The 21,558-nt window shown below is 41.3% G+C and overlaps 2 protein-coding genes across 3 annotated transcripts in view; one reads left to right on the forward strand and one right to left on the reverse strand.

The window, feature by feature from the left end:
* armh3 (armadillo like helical domain containing 3) overlaps window positions 1-11,853 on the reverse strand; it is a 98,509-nt gene extending 86,656 nt beyond the window's left edge. The window contains exons 1-6 of one of the 2 annotated variants that reach the window (XM_002940569.5): window positions 11,539-11,850; window positions 5,831-5,954; window positions 3,151-3,207; window positions 2,786-2,932; window positions 1,883-1,990; window positions 717-809 (exon numbers count right to left, since the gene is read on the reverse strand). In XM_002940569.5, coding sequence (XP_002940615.3) covers window positions 717-809; window positions 1,883-1,990; window positions 2,786-2,932; window positions 3,151-3,207; window positions 5,831-5,932 — 507 coding nt within the window. In that variant the 5' untranslated portion in view covers window positions 5,933-5,954; window positions 11,539-11,850. Of the gene's footprint in view, window positions 1-716; window positions 810-1,882; window positions 1,991-2,785; window positions 2,933-3,150; window positions 3,208-5,830; window positions 5,955-11,538 lie in introns of both variants that reach the window. The other variant, XM_031906237.1, reaches the window with a different exon arrangement.
* Window positions 11,854-12,009: 156 nt separating this feature from the next.
* Window positions 12,010-16,011, forward strand: hps6 (HPS6, biogenesis of lysosomal organelles complex 2 subunit 3). Its single transcript, XM_012967773.3, has one exon. It carries the CDS (start codon window positions 12,184-12,186, stop codon window positions 14,605-14,607), a length of 2,424 nt encoding a protein of 807 aa, XP_012823227.2. The 5' UTR covers window positions 12,010-12,183; the 3' UTR covers window positions 14,608-16,011.
* Window positions 16,012-21,558: the final 5,547 nt, after the last annotated feature.

The following is a 21,558-nucleotide window of genomic DNA, read 5'->3' on the forward strand; positions in this document are numbered from 1 at the left end:
ACAAGTAAATCAAGATCTACTTGTATGATCATCTGGGGGTACATCCTGTTTACACCCTGTCCTCTGGGGGTCTGCTTCAGGGGTGGCAATCTTAGAAGCATGCATGTCTTCACATTCTCTAGCAGCCAGCAGTGGGGTGAGGTGGTGGTACTTGTAAACCAGAGGTCTGAGAACTAGGTTCTAATACAAAATATGGATTTCGCCAGTAAATTCTGCACTGTGCCTGATGAATAGGACTCTAATCAAGTCCTGTATTTGATCTTTATAATGGCAAGGTTTTTCTAAGGACAAAGAAATTTGGGGTAGGATTCTTCCTTTCTAACTCTAATAGGATCTATTATCCGGAATACGAGATTTTCCAGATAAGGGATCTTTTTGTAATTTGTGTCTCAATCTCTTAAATCAGCTTAAAAAAAATTACCATCAAGTAGAAGCAACTGTTTTATTATTAAAGAAAAAAATTAAATCATTAAAAAAATACACATTAGAATTGTATGTTTAATACCGATTCTCCATACTGGGAAGCTTTTTGTATATTGTTGCCGGATAAGAGATCCCATACCTGAGCTTCATTAGAAACTAACTGATGCTGTGCAAAGAATCTTATGTGTAGGTTAAAACCCCCAGAAAAGCCATTTAAGTTTATGTGAAAAGCTGCAGAAGTAAAATGTTGCATTATAATGGCAAGGACATTTTCGGATTCAGCATCCACTTACAGTTACTAAGCACAGCAGTAGTTTCAGGCATAAGCTCTTCAGGCTTTCTGAGCCGTCTCCACACAGCAGGAGGTCCAAGCTCTCCATTAGGTTCTGTTGGCAGAGAAACAGGGGGATATTATATGTTTTCACACATGCATTGTGTCCCTAGCGGCTATCTTTCCCATGGCTTTTAGGAGCACAATAAATAGGGCAAGAGTGCTAGAAAGGATTTCAGAATTTGTCGGTAAATAGAAACTCCAAAATTGGTGCCTGTCACAGTCATATATATATATATATAGCTCCTACGCATCAGCCTTTCCCTGTGCCTACAATTTTTTAATATAATCTACTATTCACAATAGATCCGGTGTTGCTGGTCTTTTTTTGCAATATATATATATATATATATATATATATGCACTTGCTACAGATTATTTTAAATACTGTATTCATAAACAGCAGGAGACCATCTGTCAGTTTCACTGGAGTGGGGTCTGTGCAAATTTCCAATAGGCTTGGAAAATTGCACGAGTATGCGTTACAACGGTGAAATGTTCTCCAAGAGCCTGCGCCTGGGCAAATGCAATAGCTCCATGTGTAGGCACAGGGAAAGGCTGATGCGTAGGAGCTAATTTTTAGCCTAGGTTTATTCATGGGCTGATAATCAGCCCTATGTGGCATTAGACTTAGAGAAAAGAAGTTCAGGAAAGGAGTTCCAGGAGACCTGTCGCTGTTTTGTTACCATTAATTTTGCAAAGAAAAGTGGAAGATAAAATGCATGAAGTGATCTCATACTGCTTCCTAATCTGTCCCACTGGAACAATCTGAAATACTGGCACTACTGAAAGCATGGAACCTGAAATCACTGAGAAATCTCCCTGCATAACCTTAGCCTTTGCTTCTCAGAAGTCATTGGCAGAAGGAATACATGTAGCATTACAGTTGAGCAAACAACTCTTCTCAAATGCAAAACATTATAAAATATTGAATAATTATTTTGTTTAAGATCTCAATTACACCCTTTTCAATTGCTTGCTGTTACCAAGCAGGAACCCATTATGTGTCATTTCTTAAACTGCTGCAATCGCAAACATTTCTAAAGAGGATGAATTCCAAGAGCCACTTGACCACCAAACAAATGTGTGTGACTTTCTACTCCGTTAAGTGGCACTTTGCTCAATTACCTTCATACGCAGTTCTGCTTTATCGAAGCCCATCAGCATGTTGATAATATCAAAGCCAGAAGTTGGCTTGTTCTTTTGATGGACTCCTCTAATCAAAGCGCAAAGTGTCTGCAGGAATGAAGACAAATGACATACTTAAAACCTGAATGAACTCAAATGATCCATTTTTTGTGAAAGACTAATTTTAGTTCATGAATATTAGATACCAGAACATGGCAGTCAGTTTTCGTTATTCATATTGAAAATATATATAAATGCTTAACCATAGATATAAATGTTTGACAATTATTTTAGGCATAGGGTTAAGAATCACAAGTCCAGAAATGCACAGTATTTGTGTCAAACGATATCCTATCCAGGGGCCAGCTGGCCTAATTCTGTCCCTTCATTGTCATTGCCACCCAGTTTTTTGCTGGCAACTTTCTTTTATACTATGGTTGGTTCTGGAGGGGCTAAATGTACTAATTTGTATTCTTGGTTGGGTTAAATTTTGCTGGTTCTGAGGAAGGTCTCAGTAGCATCTAAGTCAATACCTACTCTAGGCTGTGGCTTTAAGAATTTTTGCATTTAGCCCCCTATTTGTGTGATTCAGCATTTTGTCAGATACTTCTGAACACAATACTATAGTATACAGTGAATAAAAAGCATAGCTGTTAATGAATCCCACTTGGGGCATGTGCAGACCCATCATGGTCTTTATCCATAATTACGACATGGCCCAAATATTACCACTATGAAGGCTGTTCTGCAGGCCCCAAACATGAGCTAATAAGCTGCTAACTTGAAGGACTAAGTCAGTAGGCAATATCTGCCTGTGCATGGTCATCCTAAGAAGCCTACTTGTATGTTTGACTGTGTTACAGTGTTAGTGAGATGGAAAGGCTTATATTAGATATGAATTACCTGCAATGAATTCACAACTCTTATCTGGTGCTCTGCTTTTAATGCCTGGATACAGTGCTGGAACAAGCTGTTAATGTTATCTTTCAGCTTCATTAGCTCTTCGCCATCAAGGGATTCTAACTTGGACTCCAGATACTCTATATTTACCTGTGCAAAAAATGTAAAAAGGAAAAACTCATGTTGGGCAGTACAAATAAGCTTAAAGAAAATTGTTCCAGATTCAATTAGATGAGAAAAACATATCTCCTAGTTCAATCCCAGATGTGAATAGATGCCAAAATACTTGTAACAGCCAGCCCAATTACAGGGGTAAACAGCAGTTGAAAGAACAAATGCTAAACACACTGGATGAAATGTTCTCTCACCTTCATAAGAAACAACTCTTCCCAAAATCTAGGGTTGGATTTGGTAGGATCTTCTTTCTGAAAATAAAAAGCACGAATTCCTGTTTAGGTGGCAGAATCTCATAATAAAGTAGAAAGTAAATTCTGCTTATAGTGCTGGTGCCTGTTTTATATCTATTGGTTTTTCACTAATAAAATACCCTTTAGCAACTTCCTTGTGGTTTCAGAGCTGGAGAAGACACAGAGCTCAAACAAATCAGGGACGTGCAAATTAGTGCCCCCATATGGCTGTGGCCAACTCCAGACAGACAGGGGAGAGAGTGTCAGCTGAGACATCTGCTAATGAGGACTGCAGGCACGATTCCCATTAGTGGTACTGCAGGTACATGCCACATAATGAGATGTCTAGCCTGTGGTTAATCACACATTACTACAGACAAGAAGCCACAACTACAATATTTTATACCGCTTTTAAGAATAAATCTTTACAAGACTTATTGCAAGTGAAAGCTCTAAAGTCCTTATGCAGATTGTTGTTGAAGTATATAGGACAGTGAGTTGTCACTGCTGGCATCACAAGTTGCCTGAGAGAGATTTTACGCTATAAAAAGACATTCAAAAAACCTAGGCTTGTGTAGCAGCCCTAAAACAAGAAGTGAAAAGAGCATGAGGCTTATGACCAGGATGGAAACCCCTACACATGGAAGAGAACAGGGCATCCCGAGGGGCCTCTGCCTTACTATATTTACTTCATTACACAAAAAAACACCAAAGATTACGAAATGGGGTCTAAGGGACCACTGTTCATCAGAATCAACACTTATCCAGTATATATTTGTTTTTTCTGTGTGTTACTGCAAATATATATGTGTATATATATATATATATATATATATGTGTATATATATATATATATATATATATATATATATATATATATATATATAGGTGTATATATTGTATATACACTTAGTTTTTTCCAGTTTTGTTGAAATATGAAATTTCTAAAGCAGCACAGAATGGGAATGCCCTTACAACCAAAGAGACAGCTCAAAGTAAGAAAAATGTTGCTGAATACTAATAAGCACAGCCCAAAGCAACAGAGAGTACTTTGTATACTCTTTACCCCAAGCATCTCCAAGTTCAAGAACAGCTGACTCTGAACTACTGAATACAGTGGATTGGCTGTGCTAGTTTACAATCTGAACAGAAGCCAAAGTATGCAGAAACACGGCTTTTACAGGGCTACTGAATATGTATGTCCACTGCAAACCCAATGTATGCTTCATAACATGCACATTTTTTTTTAGCAGATCTGTTTTTAGGGTCACTAAAGAAGTGAAAAGAAACTACACTGTATATGTTCCCCTGCCCTCCAGTAAAAACTTGCCATGGAACGGTCTGGTATCATAGAAACTTATCAGCACATTTCCCCTTAATAACCTGATTCTAAACTAGCAGACTTAACCCAGACAGGCTAAACAAAAGGCTGTGAGAATTTTGAAGACAATTGCAGTTTGAATCATAATTTCCTTTCCTCCTAAACCTCAGTTATAAAGATATATAAAGGTGCTACAGTTCTGTCCATCCTTATACATTCTCTCACCAGTGTGCCCGCCCCTGCAGTTCTGCAATACATCAAAGGGATGGTTCACCTTTAAAGCAACTTTTAGTGCGATGATGTAGAGATTGATAGTCTAAAACAGTTTGCCATTGGTCTTCATTATTTATTATGTGTTATTGTTTAGCTTTTTGAAAAGCAGCTCTCCAATTTCAGGTGTAATCTGGTTGCTAGGGTCTAAATTTCCCAGGCAACCAAGCAAAGGGGTGAATGAGACACTGGCATATGAATAGGAGAGAGCCTGAACAGGAAGATAAGCAATCGGTTTTTAGCTTCTGGAGTCAGTAACCCCCATTTGAAAGCTGGAAAGAGTCAGAAGATGGTGGCAAATACTATATACTATACTATATGCTATAACAAATAAAAATGAAGACTATTTGAAAAGTTCCTAAGAATTGCTAATTTAATAACAAACTAAAAGTTTACTGAAAGGTGAACCATCCCTTTAAGTAGTGTTTTCTTATCCCCTTCCCGTTCAAATTCCTCTTTGACGGGAACTGAAGAAATCATCACAAGTAACTCATTTGGCCCAGAAAAATGCATAACATACAAAAGCCAGTGTGGAAGATTAAATGGGACAACATGATCAGGCTGTTTAAATGTGCAGCACTTCAGCCCCTGAACATTTTGTTAGACTGTGGTGAAACCTTGCAATGGAAACCACCAGTCTGGCACTGCAATCACAGGTTACAGAGAGAAACATCTGCTGCTCCCGATTCTCGTTGCAAAGAAGTGGCGAGTAAGAAATAAGCTGATTTTACAGTGTGTGTACTTTAAATGCAAAATATATATAACATTCAAACTGAATTTAAGAAACACACAAACATGTACTATTCACATTTTTGTGACATTATGTCACTCATTTTCTAACACAGATTAAATTATCCACCTATACAGTAACCAATGGTAACTGGTGGAGTAATTAAAAAAATCACCTTTCTGGTTGGTTGCTATGGCCGCATCACTGTATTTTCTGTGTCATACATCCAGATTCAAAAATATTTTTTTCCCTCAAAAAGTAATTTCCATGTCCCAAAAGATGGGTAACCTGGAAGGATATACCAAAAGACCATTGCTTACCATGAAGATCTCATCGTACATCAGTACTACTTTCTCTTTCAAGGGCTTCTTGGAGGCAGAGGACTTACGGAGCAGTCCAACTTTCTTCTCTATCTGTGCCATGACTTACGCATACTCTGTAGATCTGAGAGAAAGATTAGAGGTAAGTAGCAAGAAATTGACTTATGATACGATATCTTCATTAAAACTGAGCAACACAAATGTTAAAGGAGAACTAAACCCTAATATAATGAATACTGAACTTACTGCTCTAGCCTAAAGGTTCTGAACCCATTATAGTAGTAATGAGCCAGGCCTTTACAGTTGTCACAAGAGCTCCCCATCTAGGGTTTTCTTCAGTCCCAGATTTGTGGCAAGGCCACAAAGGACCAAGCCTAGGGCGGCACAAATTTAGGGGCGGCATACCCAGTCGTACCTGAATTTTGCTCACATACAGAGCACTGGGGACAGGTGGCACAGAAAAGTTCAATGTGTCCTGTCCCCAGTGCACCATATGCAAGCTAAATGGATGCACATGCGCACAATCCTGAGCGAGGGGGGGGAAGTGGCCCGTGGGCACCATAATTAGAAATCCTGCATTGATTTTCTTACTATCATTTCCCCTGACATGCACAGTGGGCTCTGAGTAGCTTTAGAGAAGCTAAGGTTAGGGGGTCGTCACAAATTATCAAGCAGAAAATGAGGTTTATCTGTCATATAAACTGATGTTCCAGGGCTAATTCTGATGCGAATAGCACTGGTTTCAGAGCTGCCATATAAAGTGAATCTGATTAAATTACTAATCAGTTTTATACTGTTATATTTAGGCTAATGCTCAACAGTTAGTATCCACTACAGCGGGTGACTAATTTCCCCATGGGCAACTGCCCTTATATTCTATATATACAGTATATTGTGAGTGGGACCCTAAGCTCAGGTAAGTGACAGCAGCACAGAGCATGTGCAGGGAATCAGCAGAAAAGAAGATGGGGGGCTACGGGAGTATCTTTGGGGGCAGAGATCTTCTCTGCTTGCGGTAACACTTGCACTTAAATTATATCTTAGGATCAAGTACAAGGTACTGTTTATTATTTAGAAAAAGGAAATAATTTCTCAAAATGTTAATTATTTGATTAAAATGGAGTTTTTGGTCTATGTGGAAGGCCATCCTGTACTTCAGAGCTTTCTGGACAACGGGTTTCCAGATAAGGGATCCCATACTGGTACAATCAAATCAGGCACTCACACAATCACTGCAAGGCCGATGTAGAGGGATAAATAAGAGGAAAGGTTACCAAAAGTCTGGAAGCACAGGGAGCGAAATGACATGGCCAAAAAGCAGAGAAATAGGCAGGCAGAAAAGAAATAGCAAAACATGGGGTGGACATAATACTGACTCAAACAAAATAAAATACATACAACAACCAAAAATGTAACCCGGCCCAAGTTGATGAGCTGGGCCTCTATGCAGGCAATGAGTTCCACTAAGAGAGATGGAAAGTAAATTACACAAAGCATTAAATTCAATACAGAGAAGAAAAGCAGATCTCAAGCTATGCTGTTAGTCTCACTCCCTATGAGCCTAAATATGGGCTTATATTGAATTACCTTCATTAGAAACAGTACAACTTGTAATTACATCTGCCCTGTATCCAAACACACCCATTTTCATCTAATTAATTTGGCAGAAGCCAAATTTAATTTGCAATACAAACAGGTTATTGTGGGTGCATGAAGTGTTTTCGTGGTTAGGGAATTCCTGGAGCCTTCGACCATGACCAAGCATGTGTCTCAGGTTCTGCTATTCACATGGTAGCATATTAACTTTCTATGAAAAGTTTAGAGCATGAAACACATATTAATTGAGAGGACTCTCCTAGTCATGTTTTCCTCCAGCTGTGCAGCCAGACTCATTTACCAACCTGATAAGGCATGATGGGCTCAACACTCATCATACATTAGACTAGCTGCTGCTTTCTTCTTCACAGATGCCATTGACATCCCAATATTTAAAATTTTGAATACTGATAATTTTCTATATTTTGTTTTTGCTTTACAGCCTCCCAATTTTCCAGCAGTTAAAGGAAGACAGAGTGTTGGGAAGTATGCAAGGCCAGAGAACTAACAAAAATTGTTGATCTTCCTGCAGGGGTATAATTTATTAGGAAACTTGAGTTCTGCAAACATACAAAATCTTCCTTCTACCAAACCAGTCTAGCTTAGGGAAAGACCACGTCAGGTCTAGTGAGATGCCAGGCTGAGGGCAGGGATACCACCAATAAGTCAAACTGGGCTTGCTGTATTTTTTCTCCCAGAATGTGCAGCCTCTTCAAGTGAAGAATACCGCAAGTCCAGTTGATATGACTTATTACTACCGATAAACCATGACCTGGATGAACGAAAACCTTCACAGACCTCTATCATATTCTGCCATAACTTTTTTGGGCACCTCTTACAAAGGAGGCAAGCGTTATATAAAGGGGTGGTTCACCTTTAATTCTTCACCTTTAAGTCTTCATTATTTATTCGTCATAGTTTTTGGGTTTTTTTTTTTTTTAATTATTTGCCTTTTTTGGGGTTACTGATCCCAGCAGCCAAAAAAAACTATTGTTGTTTGAGGCTACAATTTTATTTTTATGGTTACTTTTATTCCTTATCTTTCCATTTAGTCCCTCTTTTATTCCTATTCTAGCAACCGGATAACTGCTAAAATTCCATACTGGAGAATTGCTGAACAAAAAGCTAGATAACTGAAAAAAATACAAAAAAATAAAAAACTAAAGCCAGTTGCAAATTGTATCAGAATATAAATGTCTATATTATACTAAAAGTAAATTTGAAGGTGAACAACCTCTTAAAAGAAGTCTGGTATTCCTATGTTTTAATGAATCACAAATTCTGGGGACCCTATCCAAATGGCAAATTTTTGTTATTAAAAAAAAAAAAAGATTGTGCAAAATTTAGATAATACATCTTTGGCGGAAACCAGGCCAACCATTTTCACCAGTAGGCACAACGCTAAGCAAGTCTACCATCGCTTGCATTAAAGACATTCCCAAATAAGTGAGGACATATCCAGACAAGAAAACAGTGGCAATTTGATAATTGTCTTCTTCCTATCAGGCTAAAATGCCCAGGGTTAATAACAGAAATCAGGTAGGCATGTGTATTGTCTGTTCCCTTCTCCTGTCCTCAGAGTCTAGATTAGAAATTCTATCTGGGGCACTTGCAAGCATCACACTCACAATGCGAAGCCATTAGTAAGAAATACATCTCCAAAACACTTAAGAGTCTGTTGGGGTCAGAGCCAGAAATTTTTAACATGTAGAAGTTGGGGTAGTTACAGTAGAAGTCTGGTAAACAGTAGGGGTGGTGACATATTCTAATATTCTTAGGCTGTCTAACAAGGCAGGTTGTGGGTTCACATTGCTGACAGCATTGACATAGTAGGATAAAAGTTATTTAAGGACCAATCAGGAATATGCACATAGGTTTGGATTAATGGAACCCTTATAAAATTATACACAGAGACTAACACGAATGCTTTGCGTACGGCATTCAGGAGTGGAAGAATTGTACAGCTGTCAAAGTAGGAGAAGAATAAATGACAAACAAGGAGTTTTAGAAACAGAGAGGGGCAGTGGCTTTATTAGCCCGAGTATAATGTGTAAAGTTAAGTATCAGGAATTTTGGCTTGTTTACAGTACCAAAACAGAATATTATCAACATATAGTGACACACAACCCTCCTCCTGGCTAAACCTAAGGCCAATTATCTCAGAGGATTCTTAAGGGCAGGGGTACACGGGGAGATTAGTCGCACCGTGACAAATCTCTGTTGTCACGGGCGACTAATCTCCCCGCAATGCCATCCCACTGGCTATAATGCCGCCGGTGGGATGGCATACGTGGCGCCGCAATTTTCCGAAGTTGCCTTGAGAGGAAACTTTGGCGACTTCAGCAAATTGCGGTGCCGCGTATGCCATACCCACAGAGATTTACATTCTAGCCGGGGATATGGCATTGCGGGAAGATTTGCCTATTTTAAAACTGTTCAACATAACCACCACTACAAAAAGATACACCTGGTAGCTCCAGTGGCTAACACCTTCCCCCCCAACACACACACATAAAAATATAATCAAATCAAAATACAGTGCACACAGAGAACTTGGAATGCCACCTGGGTGCTGGGTAAACATTGGATAATTATAAAGCACAAAGAAAACACACTCTCTGGACTTTTTAAAGCAAAAAAAAAAAAATTGTGTTTTTATTCAACGTTTTGGCTTAGATTTAAGCCGTCTTTAGCATGTCCTGAAGACGGCTTAAGCCTAAGCTGAAACGTTGGATACTTTGTGATTGTGTTTACTCCTGAATAGCTTCATTACCCAAGTGCTATGGTATTTCAGGCAATCTATCACCCCTGGGCAGCACAGATTTCCCATGGGCATCAAATCACTCTGCGTGCCATCACCCCTAAGATGTCTTTGGGTTTCCTAAAATCTCTAAGCTTCCATAATGGCTTTAAAATAACTGCTTACAGGTAACCAAAAAAGACAATTTATTATTACATCTATTTATAAGGCAACAACATACTTTGCATCACCATGCATAAGGGTACACAATAACTGGCATACAAATAAGACAATGCAGTAGGTAATGAGGGCCTAGTCTGCAGGGATTTCATCTATAGGGTTTGGGATTTTCCATTTAGTGCTCAGCACTACTTTGCATTACAAGCCAAGAATTTCATAGACATATTGTCATAAGCAGGAGAGCCAGGATGATGTTTGATGGCTATTGATAGCAGAGATATTTCATTAACAAAAGATTTTAACAGAATGGAGTTTAAGCTCTGAAATGTCCTTGTTACCTCTCTTATCCATTAGTATATTTTATGTTAGATCTATACAGGCGCAGACTTGGATTCAAAATAGGCCCTGGCACATACTGCATCTTGACTGGATATAAAGAAATATATACTTGAAAATTCCTTGACACATGGCTTACCTACAAAACTTCCCTTCCTCAGCAAATAGAACACTTGACAATTGTTGTTTTTCAACACAACACTAGGTACAATACCGAAATACTTCCGACAACCCACTTGTCTATGAGGCAGAACAGACACTTTTGTGCTCAAACCTCCCAAGCCAATCCTCAACATACACAACCCCCAGGAGTCATCGCACATATAGCCTATTAACAAATGATTTGGACTGACCGCCGCGGACTGAGAGCCCTTGGCAACGGCACCGAAATCCAAACCTTGAAACTGTTTTTATCATCAGAATAAGTTAATTTAGGATTGTTTTAGATACATATTATGGATCAAAAGGTCACAAATATTGTAAGTTTCTTACTTTTAATTTCCTCTAATCTACTAAACAATTTGCTGAATATGTGATATTATTTCACTTATATTTTTGTTGTATTTGAAAACTTAAATAAAAACAAATTTAAAAGAAATAGGCCCTGGCATTTGAAGTGCAATGAGAAGCAAACAGAGAACCAGCAGACCAATAAACAATGACTGTCTAAAACGGAAAATGCCAATAAGTACATGAGCAGCCAGCACATACATGGGGCCAAGCAGTCCATTCTTTCCTTCATAAGCCTAAAAGTAAGCTATGGTGGCATGACTCTGGGTACTTATGCCATGTTATGCCCAGGTACAGTACAGCAGTACTGGGTATTTAGCAGCTGAAATCCAGCCATGATACCTACATTGCCAGCTGGGAAATCCGGGTACAGCTGACAGCCCTCTTCTCCACCACCAACCACAGCTTTACAATCCACGCTGGGGCCCAAAACAACCAGAGAGGAGCCAGCATCCGGGTCCCAGGCGGAGTATCCGCCATCCCCACCCACACTCTGGCGGAAGTAAAAGCAAAATTCGGAAGACGGAAATATACTGAAGTGGCAGCAAAGAAACTCTAGGAGGGTGCAGACTAAAGGGTTATAATCACCATTCACATGCAATTATTTTCCAGACGGTATAGACCACCCTGCCCTGATTAAACGTTATTCTTTAGCAACACCCTAATTCTCTATAAACAGTAGAATACAGCCACTTATTGGCCGTGCTTAAAACACTGGACTTCTGGGAACTGTAGTTTTATAGCGGTACTCCTGAGTTAAGCATACTGATAGGCGGACATTTTTTGTACAGAACCAATGAGAGGAGGGCAATGGATAGCGTGCGTCATCGCCCCGCCCTCCCTTCGCAGGTGAACATAGAGGGGCGGACGGAAGTCAGGAGGTTAGTCGGGTCCTGTGATGCTGCTATGCTGCTGACAGAGTGGAAGCCGTGTTGGTAAAGCTGGCGCACCGGCTGCAGGCAGTGTGGGGCCACCGGAGGCTGGGCAGCTCATGATGAAGTTCGGCCCTCCGCAGTTAGAGTGCGATTTCCAAGCCTTTGGCCGGCAGCATGTTCTTCGGGAAGCCTTGCACACCCCGGGGTCTCGGTTATACCACAGCCCGGACGGGAGGCACCTTTTCGTGCTGCTGCCTCACAAAGTGTTGTCATTCCTCCGCTTGCCTTCCCAAGCCCCGCTCTCTCCCTCCGCCTACCTGGAGAAGTCCTGGGCTGCACACTCCCCTCCGCTGTCGGCGCTTCTCTTCCCGCAGTGTGTCCCGCACGGCTGGGCGCTTACCCTGCTCTGGCAGAACGGCCGAACGGAGATATGGAGTCCGCCCAGAAGCGCCCTCAGTAAGGGCTGGGAGTTGCTACAGTCGCTGGATCTGTGCAACAGCCCCCGGGCTCGACTTGCGTCTGTGTGCAGCAATGGGGAGAGCCTGGTGTGGTGCGAAGAGAGGCCCCCTTCCGAGGCAAAGCTACAGGGGCCCTCAGGGGCCAAAGCCTACCGGCACTGCATCTGCCACAGGAGATTAGTGTGGGAGGGGGAGCAGCAAGTCACCCTGGGAAGCATGAACATTCTCCTGCACCACTCTCCCTTCTTCCACTTGCTCTCTTCCCCCAATCATATCTTCATGGTACCCGATGGCAACCTCAGGACTAATGGGGCCAGGCTCCTACTGGTCTATTCCCCTCAGGATGAAAGGATCAATATGGCCACCATCACTAAGGGGCTCATTCACAGCAAAAGTATATCTGAGTGTGAATCAGACTTTAAGAAACTGGTGCTTGAATGCCTTGGCTACATGGCTAGTCAGATACCTGTCGGCATCAGGTCCTTTGCAGTGACAGGATTGGGGGAGCTGCTGCTAATGGATGCACTCGGCGGGGTTCACTTGCTTCACCCAAATGGGATGGTGAGATGCATTTATGTCTTTGATTCCATAACACTTACTCCAGAAGTCCGAGTCAGCATGCAGATTTATGGGGCTACGCTGGTGTGTGCCTTTGACACGGTGCTGTACCTCATTGAGTCTAATACCGGAAAGCTATTGGAGAAAAAAATACTAAGCTCCGATGAAGTTCGGCTAATGAACCTCCCGGAAGTGGATGATATTCATCTCATGACAAAGGCTGGGATTTATAAGGTTTCTTCTATGAGCAGCGTAATTGAGACTGGTAAAGTGGAGCAGGTCTTGCTGGAAATGGTTTATGAAGAAGCCTGCAAGTATTATCAGAGGAGAAGTTTGAGCAGTGCCAAACTGACAGTGCAAGAACTAAAGAAGGAGGGTATGTTTCAAGCACCCATAATGCTCTCCTCTATTTTCAGCAACTACCATAGGGCAGAAAAGGCAAAAAGCAAAAATTACGCAGACCACGTAAACACTATGACGAATGAACTACAGAGCTGCCTGAGCCTGGAGCAGCTGAAGGCTCAGATTATAAATATACCTGAGGACGTTACAGAAAAATATTGTGAGAATTTGATTGACCAAGAAATTGTTCGTCTTCTTAACACAGATTTAGACAGGGAGAACTTGATTTACATCAATTTTCTTTTTAGTCTGTTTCCGAAGGCGGCGTGGAAGTCTGTTAAAGGCACTCTTCAGTTTCATCAAAACGGTGATGGGAGGTTTATTGTGAGAGCCACCGTGGATTTATGGAAAAGGATTTTGGGTCCGCTTTCTGCTGGATCGAGGGAAAGTTCTCAAAATGGGGTTAGCCCACTGTTTGAGGTCATCTGTGAGTCCTTGTATAGATTCAAGCCCAAATGGCTGCCTCTGTTTGTTCAGCAGGCCCAGGATTGTTCTGGGCTCCCCTGGAGCATGAGTAACAAAGATAACTGTGAGGGTGTTCCATTGTATAAAAGAGCACTGGCTGTAGTAAGCAAGGGCAAGGCTAACACTACTGCAAATGGGGACTGCGATATCGAAATTGATATCTTGTTGTACAGTGGAAGGCCCCAAGCCATCATTCAGGCTATCCATATGCTGATCGATCTCCAGCGCTGGGAGAGAGTTATTACAGAAACCCAGAAGTTCTCGCAGCTGAGTCCAATCATTACAAAGGATATCTTCATTACTCTCTTGACAGAATTTGTCAGGCACAGACATTTGGATTCTTATATAACTCAGCTCTGTGACATTTGCCCAGAGGATATGACCCCTACTGACATGCTGCGCATTATTCTACAGAACATGCCCGATGAGCAGCATCTGCCCTTCTCCTGTAACGGTGGGACACAATTGACTGTCGGGTTGCTGAGGCCGTTGTTAAACAAAGTGATCCAGAACCAAAAGGCGCAGCATATGAAACCCACAGCGTTGACTTTTTCTCCATCTACCCCACCAGAGACAAGCCACTCTTTTGTTAATGGGGATGGTTTATCGCCAGAAATATGCTCAGTGCCAGATATCTATGCACCCGATTCTTGGTAAATAATTGTACAGAATGCACATAGAACACATAGCCTTTTTTTTTTTTCGAAGCACTTTTTATGCCATGGCAGGCTTTCAGTCCCTGCCGCCTTGCTTTTGTACGTCAGTATTATTTTGAATTATTTAAGCATATTATTTCACATCACAACTCTTTGGGACACTGTTGTGCAGTAACTTTTAAGTTTGGTGGTTTTTCCTGAAAATTTAGTACTAAACACACTGGGTGAGAATGGCGTCTCTGCCTAAATGCATATATTATTTAAAGATCCCCATTCTGCCTTGTTTAGCCAGGGCGTTGCCCTTGTAGATGTTTTGGAAATAAACAGGGATTTTGAAGTCTCCTGGCCATACACACAACCGTCAGTATTGTACGAAACCTTGCTTTGTACAATATTAGGTGCGTGTATGGCGGCTCAACAAGGCGACCGATATTGCAAAAGGCTGTGGATATTGGTCGACTTGTTGATTGGCAAGGTTAAAAGATACGCCCGAGCAAAATCTACGTTCAGGGCTGAATCGCAGAAGGAGGTAGAATTTCTATTGTTTCTATCTCCATTTCTGACGATTCAGCTCTGAAGGTCAGTGGAGGGCGACCAATGGTTGTTACATGTATGGCCACCTTTAATGTCACTTTCCCAAGAGCATGGATAAGATGGGGTGGGGGGAATTGCATGCCACTTTTATTTAAGTTTGTGCTTGCAGCTCCAGATTGTACACACCAATGTGAAGGCAGCCTTTAGACTGAGTCACCTAAAATCTTACCATTTGCCCCCAGTAAAGCAAGGTACTTGAGTGTCACCCAGTTGCCTGTCTGTTTCCAACTGGATCTTATCAGCAACATTTGTGTGTTAATTGTAAAATCAAGTTCAAATAGGCCAAATATTTACATAATTAGCTTAATAGGTCAGATGGTAACCAACTGATGGGACTTCATGGATATCAGCTTTGACATCTAACATCTACTTATACCTTGCAGTTGCTCTGTTGTCAAGTACAGTGACATCCTGGGGGATGATGTTTGCAAAGTGTCACAAGTGAGGGTCTCTTCAGCTGGTGGAAGATGCCACTACTCTCCATGACTGCCAGCTACTAATGCTATTAATTACGGTGCATCCACTCATCGGTGCACACACGGCACACATTCAAGACAAAACTCACCTATGTGCTATGGATGCTACTGTAATCATTGGCATTAGGCACTGGCAGTTGTGCTCTGCTGGAGAAAATGCCACGTGTGACACCTTACAGCAGCATTAACCTTCAGAGATTTTCGTTCTCATTGACCCCTGAAACATATCCTTTTGTTATCATGCACTTTTAAGATATTTCTGCAATGTTGTAGTTTTTAATTTAAAATTTGGCATTTGAAATGTAGGGTAAATAAATGCTTTTAACAAAAACACACAAGATTCTTTTGGGTTTGATTTTTTTATCTTTCTGCATTTTAATTTAATTGGCTGTTTACTTTGTTTACAGAGTATGAGGTATAGTTATATTGATAGTAGCACATTTTAACTAATTATAACTTCAGTTCTATTGTATAACTTTTATAGTGGGGTTTTTTTGTTTTTTTTTTTAATCTAATTTTTGGTTGCTATGAGGCTCATTCCCAGCTATGTTAAAGCATGTCCACTGTTATCTACCAGGACCAGGAAATTCTCCTACTTCCTGGCCCCTTGATATTCTCTCTCTGGCAGTCAGGGGCATGCACAGTAGAAGCCAAGGCTGTGCTTCTGCTTGGCACTTTCTGCTTGAAAGCCAGGGAAAGTAAGTCAAACTGCCTTTAAAGAGGATATTCACCTTTTGAGTTTCAGAAGCTATTTGGTTGCTAGGGTCCGAGTTACCTTAGCAAACAAGATGTGGTTTGGATGAGAGGCTGGTATATGAATAGGAGATGGACTGAATAGAAAAGAAAGTTACAATAAAACTCAGAGCAATAGGTATTTCGCTGCTGGGGTCAGTGACCCCCATTTAAAAAAAATACAAAGAGTTGTAAGAAGGCAAAAAATTCAAAAACACATAAATAATGAAGACCTACTGACAATTTGCTTAGAATTGGTGACCCTACAACATACTGAGCAAGTTGGGTGTGATGAAACTTAGGAAAAATGCAAGTTCAGGGGAAAGTGGGAAATGCCTGAGCTGTGTATCACTAGTGAGTGTTTTGTTATATAATCATATTAATAAGAGGTGTCTTATTTCTTTACATCATACATGGGGATGTCAGCGAAAATAGGCCAATCCCACTTCACAAAATCATTTATTGGTAATTATGTATCTTAAGCTTTTTGAGCTATAGCAGTCTGCACAGTTAGGCACAATGCACCCTGTGTAGTATACAATGGAATTATTGTCTTAATTAATAGAATTGTGGCTTAAAATGGACTCTATGGAAGATGGCCTTCCCTTAATTTGGAGCATTCCAGATAATGGATCATATACTTGTGTATTGTATAGATGCACATTATAAATAGTTACACAATAAGCCCTTTATTCTTATCCTTTGCCAGTAAGTGCACACTGATGCAATGGAAGGGTGGGGAAACAGATCTACTGGCTGCCAGTTTCTATTTCTTCTCACCTCAAATGGCAGTAACGTAGCTAATGGCTTTTGTTTCCAAAATGTCAGCCAGTCAATTTATTCCTAGCACTTGGTTGGAACCAATCCCACAGAAAGGAAAATGTTTGTACTATGATGGGGAATCCCCGCCGCCTCCTCTCTAGTTCAATATCCTTTTATTACTTGGATGGACCTAGGGGGAAAACACTACTAATGTTTGTTCTTGCCCAGCCTGGATTTGCACATAGAGATTAGTTCCCATCAGCGGTGCCCAGATTTCTCCATTGTATGCACAGTGTTCCATAACTCGTTTAGCCACTGTTTATACTACTATTTCTAATCATTTTCTTGCCCAGTTATTCTTAAATACTTTTCTGTATAACTGGGCAGTGGAGAAACAACCCTCAATCCCCTGCCCCGTTTAATTCTTCACTGAAAGTTACTAACACAGTTACCCCACATGTAATACAAGGCACTAAGTTTGCCAAATAGCAATAACGTATAGCAACCAATAAGATGTTTGTTTTTAAACAGGTGACCGGTAAACTCTACCTTCTGATTGGTTGCTATGGGTTTCTGCTCCTGGGCAAACTTAGTACCTTTTATTACATAACCCCATTCATGCTTGAAACCAATGAAACCCAGTTAAGGGCTCTGGCACACGGGGAGATTAGTCGCCCGCGGCAAAACTCCCTGTTCGCGGGCGACTAATCTCCCCGAGTTGCCTACCCCTGCCATCCCACCGGCGAACATATAAGTCGCCGGCGGGATGGCAGACGCGGCGGCACGATTTTGCGCAAATCGATTTCCTGAAATCGCCCCGCCGCGTCTTACATGTTCGCCGGTGGGATGGCAGGGGTAGGCAACTCGGGGAGATTAGTCGCCCGCGAACAGGGAGTTTTGCCGCGGGCGACTAATCTCCCCGTGTGCCAGAGCCCTAAACCTGCCTGTGAGTTTTTGGAGTGTGGGGGGGAAACCCGGAGGAAATGTACAAAGGGATGGAGAGAACTAACTCCTTGCAAATAAAGCCCTGAATGACCCACAGCGCTACAAGGCAGTAATGCTAATTATTGTTCCACTATGCTTAGGAGAGAGCTCATGATAAAGGGTAATGATGTAATGTGTATGTCCATTGTATGTACCCATTGTACGGCACTTCATAAATATGTGTTAATAATAATGATAGAGGTTACATTTCCTGCTGCGTTTATCCCTGACACAGCTAAGACCCCCGACTGTACAATGTATCTCTATCATTAGCTGAGCTCTGATGGAAATATAAAGTGAAAGTCAATTCTACTGATCAATAGGCTGCATGTTCCTTTGAGCTGCGCCGTTGCTGATGAGTTTCAGTTTTCTATAAATATAGAGAATGTTCCTTTCCAGCCTGTTAGTATCAGGGCGTGTTGGCTTTTATTACCTTTGGGGAATTTCGAACGCTGTGTGAGCCAAGTTCTCCTGCTACAGTTAAATGCAAATGTTTGGGTGCCCATTGCCAAATGACATTCATTTTATTTTGAAGTGAGAAGCAGAATATACCAACTGCAGGAATCAGTGTGTTAAACAACATACTTGCAAATGCTAAAGGGAACTTCAGCTCCAAACGAAAATGTGTTAAAGAACCCATACAACACAGAAACTCCCTAGTATATCTATCACTGTAATGTTCCTTCTAAAACTATGGATACATACCATTTTTGTGTGCTAAAAAACATGCTGCAAAACATTTCTTCTCTTTCTGTATCATTTGAAATCCTGGGTAAAAGCAGGGGAGAAGGGACTAGAACACTGATGTTACAAATCGTAACCGACAGCATGCAGGAACTACATAACCCACAATGCACTTTACTGTGATGTTCCTTACCTTGTTGACATCATGTGTGCAGGGGATTGTGGTATTTGGAGGATGCTGGCTGAGGACAGTCTATTACTGTTACATTTTGAGTCACAAAGTAGTCAGCCAGGTCAGCAGGGGAACAGGCTTAGGGAACTGTTCCAAACCATATATTATTACATTCAAATCATGAAAACACTGCACATTTTTTAATTGATATGTATTGCATGTTGCTTGGAATGATGTTTACTTTTCAAAAAGCTTAATTTCCTCACCAGAAGTGTTGCCATGAAATGCCCCTAGTGAGTGCTACACCGCCCTGTTTTAGCCTATACTTTACCCATGAAGGGAGTCCTGAACAGAAACATAAGTAATAAGTAACTTAAGTTTTTGGTTGTTAGGGTCAGTGATGCCCCACAACCAGGTCGCATTTTAGTTTGCAAGTTGAAAAAGAAAAAAGAGCAAGGTGAATAAAGCAAAAATGATACAAAACAAAGGCTAAAAGGAAAGCTAAGAATCAGCTATTATGTAACATACCGGGCATTAACCTAAAGGTGAGCTACTCATAGAGCAAGGGAAAAAGGAATGGGTGGAGGGGTATAAATATTACATTATTATGTATTACATTTCTTTATGTTTAGACCCTTTTCTAGTAAAGTAAATGCTTTACAGTCATTCTGAGTGTCCTTCCCAGGTGCTTTTAGCCTGGCGCTCTGCCCAGCATTTCTTGTAAGCTGTCCGGCCCTGCCGCCGCCCCTCTGCTGCATCACTCGCCTGGCCAAGTGGCCATAGGGGATCTGCGCTGCCCCTGGATACTCTGCTTGTCCTTCCCTAGGAAGGGCCCCTGTTGTTGTGAGCTTTCGGCACTGTGCTGCATTATTGCTTACCCCACCACTAAAATAGGCTGCTTTCCTTTCCATTTCTGTAATGGTGCAGCTGGGTAAGGCACAATCTGTTCCTTCCAGTGTCTGTGTTCTCCTCACCCAGTAAAGGCATGTCACACGAATGCCAGAAATACCACTTTATTTACACTGCTGCTTCATCAGAATTGCACAGCTGCAATGGCCTTACAAGAACAATTAACAAAAAAATAAACATCCAGAAACTGAACTGGAATTTAAATGTATTTCTGAAATTACTTTTTAGTCTTCTCCGTTAGGCAGAAGAGTTCAAGCAAGTGTCTTTTTTGTGGCCCATAATGCTTACTGACAAAATGGCATTTTCTGTATTCATTTGTAGCAGTGACAGGGTTTTTATTTTGTTGCTATTTTATGGCTAAGGGCAGGGGTACACGGGGAGATTAGTCGCCCAGCGACAAATCTTAATGTATATCGGCGATGGGATGGCATACACGAAGTTTCCTCTCAAGGCAACTTTTGACGACTGCGGGACATCGCAGCAATCCGTATGCCACCCGCGACAATGAAGATTCTCCCCGTGTACCCCTGCCCTAAGGGCTCTGGTACACAGGGAATCTCCCTTGTTGCGGGCGACTAATCTCCCTGATATGACATCCCACCGGCGAGAATGTAAATCGCCGGTGGGATGGCATACGCAGCGGCGCGATTTGCGGAAATCGCCGAAGTTGCCTCGAGAGACTACTAGTAGCAGCTACTTGTTGTGGCTACTAAAAAAGACAATGCTGATCATTTACTGATAATTGTCTCTATGTGTGTTTTAGCAGAGGCAGTTCTCAGTATTGTCTATGGCAGGGTATTTTCTGGAGTTTAGTAGCCTTGAAAAATTAGCTGCTACTAGTAAGCTCCATGTGTCTTCACCCTAAAGGTGACCTCATAATGCTGGTCTTATCTGACTGATTGGTCACAGTGACAGCCCAGTAGCCCAAACAAGTGGACATGACAGGAAACAAGGAATAGTTTCTATTTATCTGCAGATTCCTCATCCATCTGCCAACATCAGGAGATAGATTAGCAGCTGGTCTGTCAAAACCCAGCATTGACTCTCTGCCACCCCTGATAAGTCCAGTGGTAGTCATCTGAGTTTCTCAACTCACCACAGCAGCACCCCTGGGTACAATGCCCCCAGCTAGGCCAATAGACTGGGTATTTTCACTGGCTCCTGTTCCCTCTGATGATAGTTTGTCAGTTAGACAATCATTCTCCAAGTTACAAAAGAGCTCCACAACACAAAATAATGATTAAACAAGGTGCTTAAAGGAACAGTAACACCAAAAAATGAAAGTGTATAAAAGTAACTAAAATATAATGTGCTGCTGCCCTGCACTGGTAAAAGTTGTGTGTTTACTTCAGAAAGGCTACTATAATTTATATAAATAAGCTGCTATGTAGCCATGGAGGCAGCCATTCAAAGGAGAAAAGGCACAGGCACATAGCAGATAACAGATAAAACACTATTGTATTCTACAGAGCTTATCTGTTATCTGCTATGTAACCTGTGCCTTTTCTCCTTTTTTCCAGCTTGAATGGCTGCCCCCGTGGCTACACAGCAGCTTATTATATAAATGATAGTAGTGTTACTGTAGCAAATACACCAGTTTTACCAGTGCAGGGCAACAGTGCATTATATTTTTATTACT

This window comes from Xenopus tropicalis, chromosome 7 (assembly GCF_000004195.4).
Source record: "Xenopus tropicalis strain Nigerian chromosome 7, UCB_Xtro_10.0, whole genome shotgun sequence".
Classification (NCBI taxonomy): domain Eukaryota; kingdom Metazoa; phylum Chordata; class Amphibia; order Anura; family Pipidae; genus Xenopus; species Xenopus tropicalis.